General features: G+C 44.6%; 1 protein-coding gene across 1 annotated transcript in view; it reads left to right on the forward strand.

Annotated features, from left to right (window-relative positions):
* The window catches only part of BUB1 (BUB1 mitotic checkpoint serine/threonine kinase), a 33,390-nt gene extending 13,049 nt beyond the window's left edge, over positions 1-20,341 (forward strand). The window contains exons 18-41 of the mRNA XM_075147847.1: positions 2,471-2,530; positions 2,609-2,753; positions 3,124-3,320; positions 4,320-4,360; positions 4,622-4,728; positions 6,149-6,201; positions 6,306-6,496; positions 7,749-7,909; positions 9,268-9,602; positions 10,465-10,517; positions 11,050-11,187; positions 12,180-12,275; positions 12,961-13,051; positions 13,438-13,519; positions 14,190-14,370; positions 14,932-15,010; positions 15,542-15,765; positions 16,227-16,367; positions 17,000-17,115; positions 18,486-18,647; positions 18,849-19,006; positions 19,100-19,277; positions 19,512-19,618; positions 20,061-20,341. Of these exons, the coding sequence (XP_075003948.1) occupies positions 2,471-2,530; positions 2,609-2,753; positions 3,124-3,320; positions 4,320-4,360; positions 4,622-4,728; positions 6,149-6,201; positions 6,306-6,496; positions 7,749-7,909; positions 9,268-9,602; positions 10,465-10,517; positions 11,050-11,187; positions 12,180-12,275; positions 12,961-13,051; positions 13,438-13,519; positions 14,190-14,370; positions 14,932-15,010; positions 15,542-15,765; positions 16,227-16,367; positions 17,000-17,115; positions 18,486-18,647; positions 18,849-19,006; positions 19,100-19,277; positions 19,512-19,618; positions 20,061-20,256 (3,292 nt within the window). The 3' untranslated portion in view covers positions 20,257-20,341. The remainder of the gene's footprint in view (positions 1-2,470; positions 2,531-2,608; positions 2,754-3,123; positions 3,321-4,319; positions 4,361-4,621; positions 4,729-6,148; positions 6,202-6,305; positions 6,497-7,748; positions 7,910-9,267; positions 9,603-10,464; positions 10,518-11,049; positions 11,188-12,179; positions 12,276-12,960; positions 13,052-13,437; positions 13,520-14,189; positions 14,371-14,931; positions 15,011-15,541; positions 15,766-16,226; positions 16,368-16,999; positions 17,116-18,485; positions 18,648-18,848; positions 19,007-19,099; positions 19,278-19,511; positions 19,619-20,060) is intronic.
* Positions 20,342-20,958: the final 617 nt, after the last annotated feature.

Genomic DNA, 20,958 nt, shown 5'->3' on the forward strand with positions numbered 1-20,958 from the left:
GCTGGATGTGGCTGGCTTGGCACATCCGATGAGGGCTGTGGGACTGCAGGAGAATGCCACCCTCTGTCCCGAGGTGTGAGCTGAGACTCCCCTTCCTTGTCACAAAGTTCTTGCTAATCTGTCATGGCCGTGTAGGCTTGGTCTAGATGTTAGCAGAAGGCTACTCACGTTGGCCTTGTGTCTGCTTCGCTGAGCTCTTCCAGCCCAGGGCTGTTGCCCAGCGGACAGGGGAGATGCTGGAGACTAACAGCATGACTGGTGCTTGCCCTGCCCCGGAGAATCCATTGCTGCTGGGTACGCGTGGGCCCCTGGGGTAAGACGTGCCCCCCCGGTGTAACTTCTGGTCCTTCTTGTGTAGGGATGAGCTCCAGGATGAACAGCTCCTTGATAATATGGAGAGTGCTGAGCATGACCTCGAGGGGGAAGGCGGAACAAAGCCACAGTCTAAAGGGCTGCTGTTTAAAATTGCCTCCAAACGTAAGTGCAGCCCCGCACTCTGCCCAGTCTTCGGTTTAAGAGGCCAAGGCTCTGAACTGCCTCCGTCTCTGGGGAAGCCTCCACGCACTTCTGCTTCCTTCGGGCTATAAAAGAAGCTAAAACCCAGCTGGAGATTTTTAGAGCTGTGGACAATCTAATCTGGTTTTCTATTTTTGTAGCAACTCCTTTTCCTCTTTCCCACCTCGGCCTTCCTGTGCACACTTGTCTTCAGTAGCCAGTCTATGAAGATGCTGTCTTGGTGGCTGAGGTCCTGCTGTTGCCAAGAAGTCTGCTTTTCTCCTTCCTGTATGCACTCTGTGTTCCTCCTGGCTTGGATCACGGGGTGACTATATCCTCCTTTCCTCTAGCTTCATGCTTACTTTTTCTTCTGGCTTTCTTGCTGTACCTTAGCAGTTCCCCAATCTTGTTCTTCTCGGCACGGCAGCTGATGGGGATCACAAATCCATTGAAGGACACATGGGAATAGAGGTGCTTAAAATCTTAAAATGATGGTCTTATCCTTTACAAGTGCTCACAGTACTTGAAAATACATGGGGTAAAATACCAGGGAACATCACTTAGGGCATGTGTTTTTCTTGCCTGTTTAGTGTAAAGTGTTTAGCCTTTGAGTAAGAGCTGCCTCAGGGTAGCCGCTACCTAACTTCTGCTGAGGAGCAGGAATGGATGCTGACAGTGACGTTTTTTGTCCACCTGCAGGGTACAGGACGGTTGACGCTCTGCTCCAGCGTATGTTTGAGGCAGAGATACCCCTTGAGGACGAAGGCCCTTCGTTTGAAGAGATCTTAAACTTGTCCCCTACCGCTGCTGTACCCAGTAATCTGACCTCGGAGAGTGCTGCGTAACGAGGGCGATCGGTCGACGAGGAGGAGCTAATCCTCAGCTGCCTGGCTCTCTAGCGTGTTCCCCGGCTGGCTGCCTTCAGCCACCGCGCTGGGGGCTGGATTACACCGTGGAGGGGGCAGCTGATGCCGGAAACAGCTTCGTCACGTAAAGGAGCTTTATCTCATGTAAAGTCTGGTATAAATGTTGAAACTGGAACTCCCCTCCCGGGGAAGCAGAGGCAGAGCTGGTGTATCTGACTGTGCCAGTCGCGTAACGGTGCCGTATTCAGTATGTTATGAAATACCTACTCCTTGTAACTGGAATCTTGTATTACAGCACTTTTATATGCGTATATGGACTAACGTAAGCTGCGTTAAACAGCTCTTTATTACATTAAATTCAGCAGTCTGAAAAAACGAGCCGATTATTACGGAGTTAAGGGTGGGAGGTGGCGGGGTGTGAGGCATCGTGCTTCCCCGTGTGCGCTGTTCCAGGGCTCCTCCTAACCTCCACGTTTACTTGTGCGTGCGGAGGAGGGAATGGGAGCAGAGCGGGGGGCGACTCCCGCCCACCCGGACGCCGGTGCAGTGGCTAGTGCTGGCCTATGCAAGCTTTAGCTTTGCTAAATCTGCATTTGTTATTTTATATGTGTGTGTTTTCCCCCTTGCCTGGCAAGGGTGACGGGTAACCCCGCGCCTCGCCGCCCGGCCCGGGCCCGGGACGGCGGGACCAGCGCCCGCCGGCGACCCGCCCAACGGGCTGATAAAGGAGGCGTGGCCTCCCGGAGGAAGCGGACGGGATTGGCGTAGCGAGGCGGCCAATGGGAGGACGACTCAAGCCCGCGGGGCGCCTGCGCGGCAGATTTGAATCGCCGGCAGCCGTTGGTGCGGGCGGGCGATGGAGGGGGCCGTGCGGTGAGCGGGGACCCCCGGGGCGGGGGGGGTGGCTCCGGGGGCCGCTGCCCGAGGGGGGGCTGCCGGGGCCACCCGACCCTGTGCGGGGGGCGCGGTCGGGCGGAGGGTGCGGGTGCTGGAGGGGGGCCGGGGGCGCGTGGGGGTGCAGGCCTCGGGCTTTGCCGCGGGAGGGGGGGTTGCCCGCCGGCTGCGGGGCTCTCCCCTCGGCCCAGCCTGACTCGCCCTTTGCCTTGCAGGAGCTACGAGGCTCAGATACGGAACTACCAAGGGACTGACCCGCTGGACCCGTGGGACAGGTCAGCGCGGCCGTGGCGCGGCCGTTCGCGTCGCTGCTGGTGCACGGCAGGCTTGTAACGTGCTCGGGTGTGTTCCAGGTACCTGCAGTGGGTAGAAGGATGTCTTCCCCTTCCAGAGAAACAAAACCGCTTGCCCCATCTCCTGGAGCAGCTCGTGAAGATGTTCCTGAGTGACAAGAGGTACCACCAAGATCCAAGATTTGTTAACTACTGCATTAAGCTGGTAGGTATATGCTTTTTTGGAAATTAAGCTATCCTGAAAAATTGAAGTTGTCCCACCCTTCTGTAGTTCTGTGACTGCAAAGAGCTGTGGGAGGAAAAGGAGCCCTCGGGGATGTGGTATGGAATTCAGATGGTTTGCTCTCTGCAGGGGCTCTGAGAACTTTTCAGTCTTGCTGAAGGATAGCATGTTTTTTTTAAAGCTGTGTTATTAAGCTGTTTAGCTTGTGAGAGGTATCTTATCCACCAACTGGTTTTATCTGTAGAAAATAATGCTTTCCCATGATGGTAACTAAGAAACTGTTAGCAGGTTTTTTTGCCTGCAGCTTCCTTGGATGTTTTTGAAAGTGTTTATGCATCTTTATCTCATGCAGGCGGAGTTCTTCACTTCTCCTTGCCAGTATTTTGACTACCTGTATGGACAGGGAATTGGTGCCAAGGCATCTAACTTCTATGTTGCTTGGGCTCAGCAGCTTGTAAATGAAGGCAATGTGCAGTGTGCAGGCGCTGTCCTTCAAAAGGGAATTCACAACCAGGCACAGCCACGAGAGAACTTGCAACAGCTGTATTGGTAATTCTTTTACTTGTTGAGCTATTCAGATAGCATACAGTTAATTTTTTTTCTTGTGTGCATATGCCCTGTGCTGTAGCAGAGGTAGACCAATGATTATTTTTGTGAAAGGTAGAAATAAGCTTAACGATACTTCTTTGCTGTTCAATATTTGTTGGATGTTTTGGAGGGTGTATTTGAAGAAAAACTACCAGAGTCTCTTCAGTGAAGTAGGGCCCAGAAAGAAAATCCCTTAATTGATTTATTTCCTGTCTAGTGTCTGTTAAGTAGATCCAAACTATGAAGGTGCATAGCCTGGCCTGCTTCAGGCAGCCTATCTTGGAAAATACTGTGTGTGAGCTTTGTTACTTGGAAGCTCAAGCAAGTTGGCCACGCTAATGACACCCAGCTTTTAGAGTTAGATACATCTGTATGCTTTCCAGAGCATATTAATTAGCTGCAGCACACCCTAGAGCTGCCTGTGCTTCTATTGACACCACCAGTTGAACGCATACTTCAGCTGCTGCTTGATTTGGACCTTCTTTGATTTTGGTTTGTGGCTGTAGCTGGAACTGCAGTGAAATCGGACAGTTCCTGATCTGAGCTGGATTTTTTTAGTCCACATTGAGGATATGTTGACAATAATGCATATATCCAGCTTCCTGTGCTTATCGCACGGTACTTAGCTGAGAGTGGGTGCCTGCTGGAGTTTAGCGTGTAGCTGTTGGAAGCGCTAGAGCTGGTGCTTATCATGACGATATGTGTTCCCTCTGGTGATGATAAAACAAGATCCCAGTTTCCACATATTGCTGCCTGTTGCAGGCTTTTTTATTTTTGCGAATGTGAAGCTAACAGCGTATGTCCATACACAGTAATAAGTGTCCTGTAACTAACCTGAGTTTTTTAGCATTACATTTCATGGCATGATGACCATACAAGGAAATCAAAAGTTCCTGGGGAGTGGGGAGGAATGAGGGACAGGTGACTTAATGATAATAACTGACGTTTCTTGCAATTTAGCTGGCTGCAGAATTATGATCCTCGGAATCCTCCTTCGCAAGGTGAGGCTGAAGATATCTGCCTGTGAGCTCAATTAGATTAATCTTTTACCTCGATCAGTGAGTTTTGTCACTGCAGAAAATAAGTTTCCTTTAGAAACGTGTTTTTTTCTTCCCCCCCTGTTTTCCTGGCCATATTTAAAATTCTTAAGGGGAATGTATTCAAAACGAGGTATTAGTTTTCCAATGCTTAAAGTTAATAGAAATTCATAAATGAGAAAATGATTTCTACTCATTAATGCAAACCTGTATTTTCTGTCCCAGGTGCTGCTATTATAAAACCACTTCAAACTTCGCATGCTGCAAATCAAATGGCTCCTCGAAAAGGTGTTTCAAACCTTAATGACCCAGTGTACACTTGCAAAAATCAGGTAAATGACTATTAATAAGCGACTTAGACATTGTGGGAAAAATGTGGAGCCCTCACATAAAATTTAGATTGATGAGCTTGACTGAATAAGAAAGATAAAATATACTAACTATACCTGGTGTATCTCAAAAATGTTACTGATGTTTTTATGCTGTAAGCATCACATAGAAATATCTCAGTTGGGAAGCATTGGGACACACTTTTTAGTCACTTGACACGTTTCCAGAATCACAGGCAAAGACTGATCCATCCAGCTAGTTAGCATTCTTTAGAGGAATAATATTATCAATAGATTCGGTGCCAGTTATGCTTCTTGGAAATTGCCTACACAGAATTTTCATGAAATTCAAGTTACTTCTTTAAATACTCTTTTTAAGAACAAATAAAATATAATGTCACAGGAAGAGAAGTTTCCAGGCTGTTTCTCAGTGGGATGGTGGCTTCGTGTAGAAGTCAGCCTGTTGAGCTGGGAAATGACTAGGAGATGACTTTATCACAGCTCATGAGCCCCTCTGTAGCTTGCCAGGTCAGTCTCTAACAAGTTCCAGCTGAGGTTCTGTTCATACTTCGTGGAGATCTTGAGTTAACTTTACAGTCCAAACCCTGTCACCCTGTAGTCATCTTCCTTCACCCCCTTCCCCACAAGAAAACAACAAAAAAGAAACCGTACTACTTGTAACTCATTTTGGCTAAGTACCAGAATGCAGCTCTCGTTCTTCTGAGGTTTGGCAAAGCTAGTTACAATTCTTCACGGCCTTTCTGGCACAGTCAGATGAAAGGTGAACGGGGGGTGAAATTAAAGACTGAAAGGCTGCGTGTAGGAAGCTGATGTAACCTTTCTCAACTTGGTTCTGTTTTCTAAAGTGCTCGTGACTCTTTCAGTTTGGTATTGCCTGCAAATACTGAAAGATATCTTGAATGATGGAATAGAGCTTAAAACTTACTATGTCTGCTGCCTGTTCCTTAGCCCTGAGGTTGGACAGTTTGTCAAAGAAAGAAAGTGGATGAGGCGACCCATTCTGTTCTTAACAAACCCAAGTGATCTACAGCTTACATTCCTGTTTTTTTGGAGTAGAAACTACCTGTTCAACTAGTTCCAGTGTCCTTCTGGACTGCAGTTTCCAGAACTACGTCTGTCTCTCGTAGTTTTCTGGGATCTTGTTTGTCTTCCAAAAGCTCTCAGAGATTACATCAAACTTAATTCTAATTCTTCAGGATGAACTTCCTCTGGTGGCTCTGATGACTTGTAGAGCTGTCTTTCTGATCTGTTCTTGCGATGCTCATGGTCTGATCTCTTCAATTGGAATTAAATATTAGGGGTTTCGTGGTTGCTGGTCTTGTCAAAATGGATGGTTAACTATAATATTGGAATTCTTTCTTTTTTTTTTTTTTTATTTTTTATTTCCCCTGCCCTGCTTTAGGGTCCTGGTTCTGCTGGTACGCAGTCCTGTTCTTCTGGTGGAAGAGAAGAAGTGTAAGTGTTTGGGTTTTTTTAAAGTCACACTGTGGGAAAATTAACACACTCCCAGAATAAACCCAATAAACTTGAATAGAGCTTTTTCTTATTTTTCCTCACAGAAAGTACATTACGTACATCTCCAAATCTGAAGTTCTTCCTAAGTCGTCATCTACTGTTGTCGAATGCGAGCAGGTTGCAATGTATGATAAAAACCTGCTCATATGTGAAGGCTCTGAACTTTCATTTGAGGAGCTAAGAGCCAAGAGATACTTCAAGAAATACGAGCACCTCAGAAGACAGCAAGAATGGGGTATTCTTCTCTTTCCATCTAGCTATTTCAGAAACATTCTCATATTCTTGGAAAACTAGTACTTGGCTGCATTCATTTCTTTTCAACCTCTCTACTGAAGCCTGAAAACTTTCTCAAAGCCCGAGTTAGCATCCCCATACGGAAACAGGGTGGGGTGAGCTTGGAAGTATCGGGTAACATGCCAAATGACTGACATCGATATTTACTGTTTAAGCTCATCCCTTGGGTTTGTCTTTCCAAACCTAGGTTTTCATAGAGTGTGGCGTTTCTTCTGAGGAAACGGGAGGAAAGCGTGAGCAGCTCTTAGCAGTACCAGTTACCGATGTGAGCTCTAGCTGTGGCTCTCTGCCACCTGTAATTCAAGAGCGAGAGTTTCTTGGTTCCTGTCAGTAAGCTGCAATCGGAGAGAGCCCAGAGCATGCTTTAAACTGTCGTATGGTTACGTATGATGCCACGCTTTGTCCTTGGCCCAAGTTGATCAAAGGCATGCTGCAGCGAAGAGCGACACTCTGTCTTCACTTGGTCTTCTTGGCAAATGTAGCTCTGGGATCCCCCTTGTGTAGTCAGCGATGGTGTACTTGTAGCCGGGATGGTCTCAAGGCAAAGTTTGTAATTAGAGGTAATACCTTTGTTTGCTGAATGATGACATGTTGGAGAAAAAGTAGGTGGGCTTTCGAATAGACAAATTAAGTCTTAGAGAACCAAAACTGAGTGCAAATAAAGAGCAGCTGCTCAGAAGTGAGTTAGTTGCATATCTGACCATTTATAGGAGGGAGGAAAAATGTTGCTGGGGGATGTTGCTGGACGAAAGAAGTAATTCTCTAATTTGGTAAAGGAAGAAATGGATAAATTGTAGTCGGTGGAAAAGGGAGCGATTCAGTGGGAGGGAAGATGCTAATACATTTTTAAAACAGTGGTTGGGTCTGGCACCACGAGTACACACCAGGTGAGAGGTAGGCTAGCCTCTGAACTCTGCTAAAAAGCATTAGGGCTGCCACTGGTTGCCAGGCCAGTGCTGAGATGGTGTTGTGTAGCCCTCCCTTGAGAGAGCAGGACTGAGAGGTTAGACGCTGAGTTCTGTGGAAATACCTGCTTCTCCCAAACTTATGCCTCTAGATCTCAGTGTCGTCCTGCAGCTGCACAGAATATCTATATCTATATTTTAAATTCAAGCAGCTTGTAATGTCCATGTTGAGAAACTCATTTGGATACTGATTAACTGTTTCACTTAATATCATTGTTTAATCCTTAGAAGAAGAAGAGAGAGACTCCACATGGAAAAAAGAGTCAGCTGTCCTTGAACTGCAAGCCCTGCAGCAGAAGCTGGAACAGCTCACCCAGCTCACCAAAAGCTTGGAGGAAACTAGACTGGAACCAGCATCTACAACATCAGCTGAACCAAATAAGACGGTGGTAAGTATGTGCTATGATCAACAGGAGCAGTCTTCATGAACTTATCCAGTTGGCGGCCGGTCACGAGCGGTGTTCCCCAGGGCTCAGTGCTGGGGCCGGTCCTGTTCAATCTCTTTATCAACGATCTGGACGAGGGGATCGAGTGCTCCCTCAGTACGTTTGCAGATGACACCAAGCTGGGCGGGAGTGTTGATCTGCTGGAGGGTGGGAAGGCTCTGCAGAGGGACCTGGACAGGCTGGATCGATGGGCCGAGGCCAATGTATGAGGTTCAACAAGGCCAAGCGCTGGGTCCTGCACTTGGGCCACAACAACCCCATGCAACGCTGCAGGCTTGGGGAAGAGTGGCTGGAAAGCTGCCCAGAGGAAAAGGACCTGGTGGTGCTGGTCGACAGCGGCTGAACACGAGCCGGCAGTGTGCCCAGGTGGCCAAGAAGGCCCAGGGCATCCTGGCCTGTATCAGAAATAGCGTGGCCAGCAGGAGCAGGGAGGTGATCGTGCCCCTGTACTCGGCACTGGTGAGGCCACACCTCGAATCCTGTGTTCATTTCTGGGCCCCTCACCACAAGAAGGACATGGAGGTGCTGGAGCGTGTCCAGAGGAGGGCAACGAAGCTGGTGAAGGGCCTGGAGCACAAGTCTGATGGGGAGCGGCTGAGGGAACTGGGGTTGTTTAGTCTGGGGAAGAGGAGGCTGAGGGGAGACCTCATCGCACTCTACAACTACCTGAAAGGAGGTTGTAGCGAGGTGGGGGTTGGTCTCTTCTCCCAAGTAACAGCGATAGGACGAGAGGAAATGGCCTCAAGTTGCGCCAGGGGAGGTTTAGATTGGACGTTAGGAAAAATTTCTTCACCAAAAGGGTTGTCAAGCACTGGAACAGGCTGCCCAGGGAAGTGGCTGAGTCACCATCCCTGGAGGTGTTTAAAAGACGTGTAGATGTGGTGCTTAGGGACATGGTTTGGTCGTGGACTTGGCAGTGCTGGGTTAACGGTTGGACTCGATGATCTTAAAGGTCTTTTCTAACGTAAATGATTCTATGATTCTAAGATTCTATATCACAAAATTTAACCACACTTTAGACAGTAACCAGAGTAGATTGTTAACTAAATCTGGAAGTTCAGGCTGCAATACCTGACTAGTATAGATACCTGGCATAACTTTAAATACTTGATGAAATATATTTTAATTGTTAAACCCAAAAGTTCGTTTTTGCTTCTCCACGATTTAGTTTTAGTTGCATATGAAAGTTCTCTTATGCATGAAAAACTGTTCTAGTTATGCAGTAATAAAAGGGAAAATGGCAATGGCTATACTTGCGGGTTGGGTTTTTGAGCATAAAAGAACATTTCTCATCTCTAAAGGTGCATCCACATGTGACACCCGGTGCAGCTCTACAGCAGAACTGGATGGCATCTTGTCAAAGTGCAGATCTGCCAAACGCCCGAGGTCTGGTGCCAGAGCAGCCTCGATCAAGTACTTTATCATCCACTGCTCTGACACTGCAGTCAGCGAAACCCATTAGCCACTGGATGACATCAACCGCCCCGTGGGAAGCAACATATAAGAAGGATGCAGTCAAAACTCAGCAAGAGCTTGGAGAACTCCAGAACAGTTTGTTACACCCTCCATTCAATAATGTTTCGGCTCAGGAACGGGAACATCCTGACTCGGATCTTAATTGGAGCACTGGAGAACAGTACGTATAAACAGGCTAATTCTTGCTCTGCAAATTGTGCAGTGCCTACACTTCAGCTGAGAATTAACCAAAAGAAAAGTCTCTTTCTCTTCTAAAAAAAAAAATCTGAAGTAGCCCGTGGAAACCAATATTTAGACATGGATCAAACTTATGTAACTTACAGTCTTCATTTCAGTTTTTAATTCCTTTAACCCTGTGTTTTAATTGTAATGACCAAGAGGAAATTCAGTGTGTAACTGAAGTAATTATTCAGCATTGCAGTCCCTGGTATGCCTGAAATAAACAACGGGATATGCTTAGTTCATGTAGATCCCATACATTACATCTGGCCATGAAGGTCTCCAGAGAAGAAAAAATGCTTGTATTTATCTCCTGCGCTCTTGCTTGTGTGACTTAGCTAATACAGGAAACAAAATTGGGGGATGGAGGAAGAAACCTAGGTTGGCAAAGCAAGCATGGCTGCGTGGGCTTGGCCAACAAGAGGAAAAGGAAGCAGTTGTCATTCACTCGTATTATGGAGTTACTTGGAGGCAAACTGTATCCAGGAAGAGTATTTAATGCCAGTGTTTTAACCTTTTTAAAGGACTCTGCTGCCTTTCATGTTTTATACCTATAGCAACTGTATGAGAAACTTTCTGGAGTCAGTCTCTAATAATATTCTAAAGGCTCTCTCACTTGCTTCATTTGTGTGGCTAGAAAGAGTCATTCATGGGGGAAAAAAATAAGATCACTAGTTGCCGTCTGTCTGGGACGTTTTCTTCGTTCTAGACTGGGAAAGGCCTCCTTACTGCTTAGAGTGCATTACCGCCAAGTCCTGAAATAGCTTTTATTTCAAGCTCATGTTCTTATCTTTCCTTTGAAGGCACCCTAACAAGAGAACCACTGGGCTAACTACTTCTGTGGACGTGAAAGAAGGTAATAAGCCAAGTTTTGATAAAGACTGATGCTATTGATATGACTGTTACTGGCTGGGGATCAACAGCGTGTGGCTACTAGTTCCAACCCTAGCTAAGCTTTTTGACTTTCCTAACTCCATCCCTGCATGTTTGGGCAATGCCTCTATATCCCTTCCATGGAGCCAGTCCCTGTTTCCGCCTTCTGTGCAATTCCTTTTTGTTTGAGCCCAGCTGGGAGTTCGCTGTTTGTCCTGGGTGGCTTCCTGCCTGCTTGACTTTCTGTGTCAGAATGGATCGTTCCTGTGAATTGAAAACGGAGTCCTCAGAGGCCACCCAGCTGTCCAAGGTCCCTCTTGCCCTTCAGGGCAGCCTCCCTTGGGAACCTGCCAAGCAGATCTCTGAACAAGCCGAAATCTGCTCTCCCAAAATTCTGGGTTGTCATTCTGCTACTCATCTTGTTTACTTCTCTTACTAACATTTTGCTGGCTACCGAAATGTTAATAAACAATCCCAGGCTACTTCAGAAATGATCTCGCTGTTCTCGTTTCTAGTGTCTAGAGTTGGAAATTCTTCCTTTGCTTCTGGAAATGCTTCTCAAGCTACCCCAAACACCTCGCTGGGAGGAGCAATGCAGGCAACACCGTTCAAAGCGCAACCTTCACCTACAGTTCATACGAAGGAAGCGTTGGGTAAGCATCTGGAATAACATGCTGGTTTCACTGGAGTTAATGGGATCTTGCCTGGTAATTTTAGTGGAGCCGAATATACAAGGAGGCTATCTGGTGATGGGCATGCACACCATTCAATCAAAGAGGAAAATAAAATTAAATTGGTACTCTTCTCTTGCGATTGTCTGGATGACCAGGAATATATGCTTTAATAACGTCCCAGCAGCCACGTCCCGTAAACTCCTGCATAAGTCACTGGTGGCATGCCTGCCAGGCTTCTTTGGGCAGCACGTTCTCTGAGCTGCTCTTGTCAGTACCGTCAGGGACTCCTGTTTCCAAGGTGATGACCTACAACGGACTAATGTGGAAGAATGTTAGGGAGTTAATAAGTCAGCTCTGGTTGATGTTGAGCTTCCCCCAAAGCTGATGCAAGGGTGACTTATGCAAAAGGTCTTTGATGATTTAACGGACATTGTCAATTCTAAACATTGCTTTTTCAAAATCCTAAAAGGGAAATTGCAATTGTATTTCTGATGTCAGATGCGGAGTAATAATATCCTGATACTGTTTTATCCCTTTTGTACTCTTCTGCCATGTTCTTCTGTTTTAATAGTAAACCTGTTAACTGCTACCACATAGCAAACTGCTGCAGCTGAATACATGTCTGTAAAAATAATAATTAAAAAACAGCTGGTGGTATTCATTAGTCTTCCAAATATCTGAGAAGATAAAGGAGAATTTGCTCCTTTAGGACAACTTGAAATCTCATCTTGGAGAGGAAGAAAAAAAAAGGCCATGACGCCAACAAGTATGTGTTGGCCCAGTCGGATCTTCCTGTGTTTGTTCAATTGTCTGGAGTGTTTAAATGCAATATGAAGGAATAATTGGTTATTGGCATTTGACAAATGATAATAACTAATTGGCGTTTGATTTGACTGCTACACAATGCAAGAACCTCTGAAAATTTATTTTCTTTTACTGGGGGTGATATTCTTGTGGGTTTTATTTTTTAGGATTTCTCATGGATATGTTTCAAACACCCATCTTGCCTGAACCATCTCCTCTTGAAGAAAGCGAGGAGCAATTTGAAATCTTTTGCAGAAAAAGTGGTAAGTAATACTTATTTTTTTCAGTCCATGATATTTCACTCCTTTATTTCCTCTTTACCCCTCCCACCAGTCCTCATAATTTTGAGATAAGTAGTTGTTTGATAAGGTGTGGAGTGAAGAAGCCACTTCTTTCCTGATAATAAATCTAATTTACTGACAGGTTCTAAATTTTGATGGACAGTCTGAGAACAGCAGAAGCACCTTACTGTTAGCAAGCCTATGAATGTGTGTATTAAACACGTTGCTTCTCTGTAGAGACTTCTCTGGTATTTAAACCCTAACTTTGAAAAGGGCACAGCTGGTGCTTCATACAAGGAAAGCTTTTTCTAAAACATTTTGCAGGCTGCGTGTTAGTACCTGAATTGCCGTCTTATCGTAACAGTAAAATTGTCTGAAAACCAGGCAGTAGCAGTGGCTTACAAGAGCAAGCACAGAGATATTTCACAACTGGTCAGATGCAGCCAAGAAGGCTTCTGTACTCCTGGTCAGTCTTGGTTTTGAGATGGAAAAATCTTCCCCATTTCCAAGAGCTCACAGGAGAGAGGAATTGAGCGGCAATTCTGAGGATGCTCCTGGTCTAGCTGGGTGTGGCCACGACATCAGTGGCCTGGTTAGGGGTGAAAGTGTGACTGTCTATATAATCTTCGTTGGGTGAAGATAATATTGGTTATCTTTTATTTTTAAGAGCCTGATGGAAGTCTGAAAGCTAATATTGTTGTCCCTGTCATGCCTGCATTTTCTATCTTTGAAGATGAGAATGAAAAAGAGAACAGCGGGTAAGGAGGAAAAAAGTAATAGCTGAGTTCAGTTTATTAAGAATTACATATAGGATTGATTCCATTCCATATAATTTTGCTGTGACTGTATTTGCGGTATCAGGATTGGCTGGAATACAATCGCTAGCAGCTGTGTGGAAGTGGCATGAGAAAGCTGGAGTTGCTTCTCTGTGGAATTGCGCAACTTTCCTGTTTGGACAGTGTGCTTGAGATGTTTAATTTTCTGGATAACTGTGGATAGCTTGTTTCTTTGAGCTACTGCAACTTCTCTAAGTATCTGCAAATGGGCGTCTTTAAAAAAAAAAAAATTAAAAAAATTAAAAACAAGTCTTTGTTATGATCGGTCTGCCTGGGGAAAAGCTATTCTAAACTACCTGTTTTGTCAGGATCCCGCAGCATAAAAACAAGCCAGAAGAGCCCAGAACTATTGGAGAACGTCCCTTGACTGACTGTACGGCGGGCACAGAAGTGAGTGTTTGGCCTTAATGCAAGAATTGGCCTTGAAAATGGGTTATGTAGTTATAGGGGATATCGGAGGTGGTTGTATTTACCTTTGTTCTATCCCAATCCTGCAAGTGTCTCATGAATGATACCTAGCTGAAGTCTAGATACCCTCTCCCGTTTCCTGCCAATGGGATGAACTTTTTCAGTTAATTTTCGCAAAACTTCTAGGAGCTTAATAGTGGAGACCTCTATCTCTAGGACAAATCTGACTGCAGCTGATGTGTAGATTTGTCATCTGTTTGGGACAGGAAGGACAGGGAGCAAGAGGCACTTAATGTTCTAATAACCACCTAACGGTTTTCATAGCCAAGGAGAGGCATAAAACTTGAGGCTGCTTGGATATAAGTGATCACTAAGTAACGAGGTAGGCTTTTTCAGACTCTTACGGCAATTTTTTGTCGTCTAGCATTTTGCTGTGATACTGATTATGGCCAACATTCAGGTCTGATACAAAACTATGTAAACCTGTGATTTATATCGCCATTCCTTTATTTTTCTAATTTTGTAAGTTGACACAGGCAGACTCAACATTATTGAAACTGACTGCAGAGGCTGCTAGTAGGTTACAGCGCAGCTCTGGCAGGATAGTTTTGATGACCTAGTTTTAAATCTTCATATATTTTTTCCTGTCTAGGAAGAAACAGGGACAGCGGAGTTCTTGAGGGATGATTATACGGTGTGGAATGTACCAAGTAGTAATAAAACGTTAGCTCCCAGTCCAAACAACACAAGAGACTTTGCACGAGCTGCCCAGCTTGTATCAACGCCATTTAATTACCTGTCAGCACATTCGCGACAAGTTTTGGAGGACAAAGGTAAAATAATGAATACTTAGGTTGAGAGCATCTAATCCAGTACTACGTAACTCCATTTCTGTGCCCTGGTTACCTCGCACGCCTTGCCAAATACTGCATAGGTATGGCTCCCGCTGCTGCCACTTCTGAATACAAACTCCTTGCAGAACAGCAGCTGGGAGCACGGGCTGGCCAGCACATGAGCTTTCCAAGAATTTTTAATTGGGGGAATAAGAGAAGGTGGCGAGGGACAAGAGAGACTTTGACCGCGCTGTAGAACTGCTGGCCTGAACTGTTCCAAGCGGTTGTAAATAGTCAAAAAATTGACTGAAGTCCCAGCACCTTCTTCCTCTGGAGGCACCTTTATGTTTGTCTGCCCCTCTTTAGTCTTGGAATACACTCCCTAGAGAAATCAAGCTGTTGTCTTTCCTTATAAGTTTTAAAATAGGCTTGTTCAGTTCTGGCTCTTGTGATACCTTAGCAACTTTCACAGCTGCAGGGTGACTTAACCTTCTTGTCTTTAAATGTGCTTGCCTTTGGGGAAAATAAACATTTGCTATTGTTGCTACTCCCTTTGTTCAGCCTGTGGGGATGACTTGCCGCAAATGGATTTGGAGTTTTCTGAAGAACAGCACAAGCAGACAAAAACTAAGAAGCTAAGGTATGTCATGATTTCCTGAGATTTTCAAGGCTTGAGAGTGCTAGGCAAATCTATGCCAGAGCAGGCAGGTCTGCTATGCCGCTCTTGATTCAAGTTTTCCAAGTAATCTAGAGCTGACGTATTTGTGGCAGACTGACTCTGCTTAGCATACATCTCAGCACATTGCGACGTTAAACGAACCTGGGTATGGTGATAATGTCCCTGAAAATGCTCCTATATGCAAGTTTTCTGACATGTTTAAATTTAAAGTTAACCATCCAGAAAGTTTTAATGGCTGTGTATGTAAAGCTACTGCTTTCTTTTCAATATTGGCTGAACTTGTTGGCCGATGAACTTGCAAGTTACTAGACTATGGGTAGCACGATATGACCAGATCTTATTTTCTTAAGAAATGTCCATTTTATTCATCTTTAAAGTTGGTTATGGCCAAAGTTGCAAGCATGGACATTTGACACATTTTTGCTTACTGAAGATGCAAAAATATACCATGGCAGTACTGTCAAGTAATAATATTTTGTTTTAAATATGTAGCCCTGCTCTTGAACACATTGCAGAACAAGGAGAGCTTCAAGGAAATGTCTTGAAACAAGGAAATCGAATTCAAGGAATTGCTACAGCTGCTTCTCAAAGATTACATGAGCAGACTGCCACGAGCAGAACTGAATATTCCTCGTCTGTTGGGGTGGACAAAATTTCCCATGAAAAGCTGTCTGGAACTGGGCAGGACAGGACAGCCCGGAGTGTTAGAGCTGCAGGTACAGAGCATTGCCTACGGTTTTCTTCTGTCAAGCCCGAGACCGGAGCGGTGTCATGTTCTTGCAGCAGTGCTTTGTTCCAACAGGAAGGTGGTCACTGCAGTGAGCAAACTCTCTTGTGGCTCCTGCAAGGAGATCGCTGCGTATGTACAAGCGTGGGTCATACCCCTATTACATGATGCCAAAGACACTCTGAAGTGCAGGAGTACTCGGGAGGGCCTAAGGGCTCTTTGCTAGTTGAGGCTCAAATACTTCAAAACCACCTGTCTTTCTGGGCAACTTTAACAGCGAAGACATAGGTATAAAAGCTGGATTGTCAAAATTGAGGAATACTCTTTGGCTTTTGTGGTGGTTTTTGTTTTGTTTTGTTTTTTAAATCGTTGATACTCATTTAAGCTTGTGTTACCTCTTTGAAATGACACTCTTCTTATAGCTTAAATATTTTTCTTCTTTCCATGAAGTCCTTGTTGAGAACCCTTGGGATAAAGAATTGGTTTGCAAATTCTTATCAGAGCTTCCTAAACCACTCCACACCTATGCCAACTACTTCGAATGGAAATCTGCTCTTCCATCCATCAAACTGAAGGCTGAACTCCCACTGGGTAAGAGCTACTTTTAAAGCATTTCTTGAAGCTTTTCTGCGAACCTCTGAATTATTTTTCTAATTCAGTTTACTTGCGTGTATATCCAGATAGTTTCCAGATTATCTAAGCCTCAGATTTGAAATTAGACCTGGTTTTTTGTTTGTCTTTTGTAGCATAAGCATTTTTGATTAGGCATTCTGAGTAGGAAATTTTCCTAGTTTTCCTTTCCTAGTAATCTGTGACACAACTTCAAACTTTGTATAGAACAGCAGTGGTCCTGTGTCCACAAAATCTGTATGACAGTAATTGCAACATGCTTGTATGACTTAAACATTAGTGTTTACTTTTTAAGGAACGCACTTTGGAATTTGATTACTTCCAGGGAGTCAGACTAAAATAGAAACACTGATTTTTAGTATGTGGCACTTCGCAGCACTCTTGTTCTCAAAAGTGAGTACAGGCTCTCTTTGATGGGAAGGCTGGCTAGCAAGAAGAGACCTGGGGAGAAAGACTGGCGTTAGGGTGAAATAACATGTGTATGGCTGGTGCTTTTTCTTTTTTCTTTTTTCTTTTTTTTTTCTTTTCTCTGAGTGGTGATGTCTCTTCCGTGAAGTTTGTAAGCAGGACTTAATGTTCTTAATCTCTTAAAGGTTCCAGCTCATTCCATGTGGACTGCTTGGTTGGAGAGGGAGCGTTTGCTCAAGTCTATCAGGCTTCCATTCTGGATGCAAGTAACCCAAGAAACAATCAGAAAGTAATATTCAAGGTAAGTAGTGTTGACTCAGAATAGCTCTGCTGGAAAATTTTGGAGTCTTATAGTAATGACACCTACCCTGGGTAGATTCTGCTGAGTTTTCTTAGTTATAAATATGAAGTAAAGCATATTGGTCTGTCCTCAAAGCCTTGTTCAGATTGAATGCTGCGGTGTCTGATTCACTCTATGTGGGAAGTTATTTATCCTCTTGACTCGACTTGCCTCTTCATCTTTTCTTTATAAAGTAGTCACAAGTATCCCAAGGAGTAAGAATTGCAGCCGGGCTATCTTTCTCAGCTGAACAAAGGCAGCTACTTGTGCAAGTGCTTTCAGTCCACAGCAAATGAAAACGGGCGTGGATTGATGATAAAATTGCTCTTGCTACTAGGTCGCACTGAAAGGGCCGCTCTGTTCCAGATACACGCTAGCTTTCCACAGGCGTTTTTGCACTTTGTGCAGCCAGCCTGTTTGGCGGCAGCTGACCACTACGTAGACTTTGTTGCGTGATACCTCTCTGGTAGGATTTTATTAATAAACACGCTTGTCTTGATGGCGATTGTAGATCGAGCCGTTCCCTCTCTGCTCTGCCCTGTCTTCTTCCAGGCTGCTTCAGTGCAGGAATGAGCAACAGATGATAGCATGTGTTTACATCAGAACCGCTGCCAAAGGGAAAGGCTGTGCAACTGCGAGGTCAGCTTAGTCCAAGAGGGTTGTGCTAGGTCACGCGTCCCCGCATCTGCTGCTGGCTGAGAGGGCACGTCTGCAGTTACTACAGTCTGGCTGAAGCGTGGTTGTGCGGTTGAGCTGACACACACACACACACACGCCCCTTAGCCTCTCCACATCAGATCTTTTTTCTCTGGAATCTTTTTGTGGATCTCTTCTGCAACATTTAATCTTTCAGCAAAAATCTTTTTGTGTGACACCTTAACTGAGAGCTTTCTAGTATGGAAAAGTGACTTTCTAGTATGGAAAGGTTTTTTTTGAGCATCAGGCATTCAATGTAGCGGGGGAAATAGCAGGGGAAGGAGTCGGAAGGGTTTTCCTGTTTTGACTTCAGAAGCCTTCTCTCTTACTCAAAACGTCTGTTGCCAGCAGAAACATCAATGTTGTAGAAAGACTGACATTTTAAATCACACAAAAGAGTGTATAAGCCAGAATGGAATTGCGGCGTGTAATTGAAGTCTTGATTCAAGAGGATTAATCATTGAGTGTATCGACCTGAGGTTAATTACTGTAGATGTAAGTATTTTATTTGGTCAAGAGGAAAAAACGCCTAGTCTGCCATTAAAAAAACAAACAAACAAACAAACTCAACCTGAGAAGAACTTCTGCTTTAATGCCAATAGGTTTTTCCTAGTAAATCAACTTTTTGGTTACAGGTCCAGAAGCCTGCCAACCCTTGGGAGTTCTATATAGCAACACAACTGGTAGAAAGGCTCAGTCCAAGTATACGCCATCTCTACATCCACTTTTATTCTGCTCATTTCTTTCAAAATGGAAGCATTTTGGTTGGTGAGCTCTACAACTATGGAACATTGCTAGTAAGTGTAATCAGCTTATGCTCTGGAACATCTATATTCTTTCTCGAGTGCTATCATATTACAATATTCAGATGTCTCCTCTACTCTCCACTTTACGGACCTTCATTGTGAACATATTCTGTGTTTATCAACATGGACCTGTAATCCCTATCAAGTTGTTTCTGTGGAGCTGATGGTTCTTTGCTATCTTTTTGTTTACAGAACGCCATAAACATTTACAAAAAGCTTCCCGAAAAGGTGATGCCTCAAGCACTTGTAATCTACTTTGCTGTAAAAATTCTTTATATGGTGGAGGAGCTCCACAGCTGCAAAATCATTCATGGTGACATTAAACCTGACAATTTCATTCTTGGAGAAAGGCAAGTATTTCCCTTTGCTGCCTGAAATGCCAGCATATCATGATATCATAGCCTTGATACTTATGTGATCGCTTCTTGTCGTCGTGGTTGAAGGTTTCTGGACAATGATACGTGTGACATAGATGGTCTCTCTCATGGCTTGACACTCATTGACTTGGGCCAGAGTATAGACATGAAACTCTTTCCTGAAGGAACGGCATTTACTGCGAAGTGTGAAACATCTGGATTTCAGTGTATTGAAATGCTGACACAGAAACCGTGGAACTACCAGGTATGAGACAGCCTGAACATTTCGAGCTTTCTGCATGCATCTGGCGCGGATAAATGGGGTATAGAAATATTAGACTTTTGCACTAGAGTTGTAGCTTCAGCTTGTTGCTTAAAAATGCGATCCTGAGCCCTCTTCTTACAGAGCTTGCCCTGTTGGCTCCGCAGAGTGTTTTTCAGCTAATTTTTAGTGTTCTCAATACATTTTTAGTATGAAACTTGTTTATCCTTTGTTTAGACAGACTACTTTGGGATCGCAGCAACGGTCTACTGCATGCTCTTTGGTACCTACATGCAAGTGAAGAATGAAAACGGTATCTGGAAGCCTGAGGGAGCCTTCAGAAGGTTGGTGTCAAAAATCTTTTCAAAACCTTCCCTTGTCTAGAAAGACGCGTCATTAGTACCAGGTTTGTTTGTGGTTAGTTTCTGTCACAGCTTTCAGTGCTGCTTGCGTGCACTTCTTGACGCCCTAAAAACTGGGTTCAGTGCATGGGAAATGCTTCGTAGAATTCACCGACTTAAGCACAGGAAGCGTTTCAGCAGTGCAGGTGGCAAATTGCACGGCGTCCTCAGCTACCTGCTGCCTGGAAGGAGGAAACAACAGCTAGCGAGGAAAAATCCCTCTGGTTCGCTAAGCAGCGTGCCACAGCGGAAGCTGCGTTGTGTTAGAGCGATGTCTGCAGTCGCTCCAGCCTCTAACTGGGGAGGGAGCGGGGTAAATAAGGGAAATAGTATTTTAACAGCGTGAATTTAGAAATTTTTTTGATGTGTTTTTGTTCCTTTGCAGGCTTGCCAACGCTGATGTGTGGAAAGAGTTCTTTGAGAGCATGCTGAACATCCCCAATTGCCACAGCCTGCCTTCTCTAGGAGTTTTGCGCAAAAAGCTGAAGGACTTATTTTGCAAGTCATATGCAAAGGAAATAAAGTTCCTTCGGAACAGACTTGTTGTGTTGCTTATAGAACACAAACGGTCACGAAAATAAGCATTTCGTTTGCACAGTAACTGAGGACTGGCATTTTACTGATGTGAAATCTTTTTGTAATAACTTGTTTTAAAAATAAATGTTCTTGGGGTTAACTTCAGGACTGATAACTTGCATCTTTCTGTGCTTTTATGGAAAAAAATTACACTACAATTACTTGTTAATTTAACTTGTCCAGTTTGGGAGGCATGGGCATGCTGGAGACTGTAGCCAGTTGTCATAAAATTGCGTATTTCTAAGGGGAAAAAAAGCTGGTGGGAAGTAGCGTACAGATGAAGTAATTGCTTTCAACCTCCCCTGGGATTTTTGAAAAAGCCCATTGCATCATCCGTGTTGAAGGGACCTCGGGAAGTCAGCTGCGCTGACCTGAAAGCAAGGTCAGTGCTGAGTTCAGGCTCCCAAAATACGAAGAATGCTGAAGAGAGCCTTTGGGGAGGAGCGAGTCGTTGGAAACGGGAATGTAATTCCAGACGGAGACCCTACCATCGTGGAAGACTCCAGCATCTCGTCTAAGAGAAGCGAAGACAGCAAGTGGAAGTGAAATAGCATGTAACGTGGGCGGCGAGAGCGTGAGCTCGTGTAGCTCTTCTACACCTGATCAGGGAAAAACCCATGGTCGGTATGTGTAAGGAGGACAAGATCTCTGTAGGTCTCTTCTCCCAAAAAAGCCACTGCAGATAATTAACGAATAGGAGGAAACGC

This window comes from Calonectris borealis, chromosome 3 (genome assembly GCF_964195595.1).
Source record: "Calonectris borealis chromosome 3, bCalBor7.hap1.2, whole genome shotgun sequence".
Lineage (NCBI taxonomy): Eukaryota > Metazoa > Chordata > Aves > Procellariiformes > Procellariidae > Calonectris > Calonectris borealis.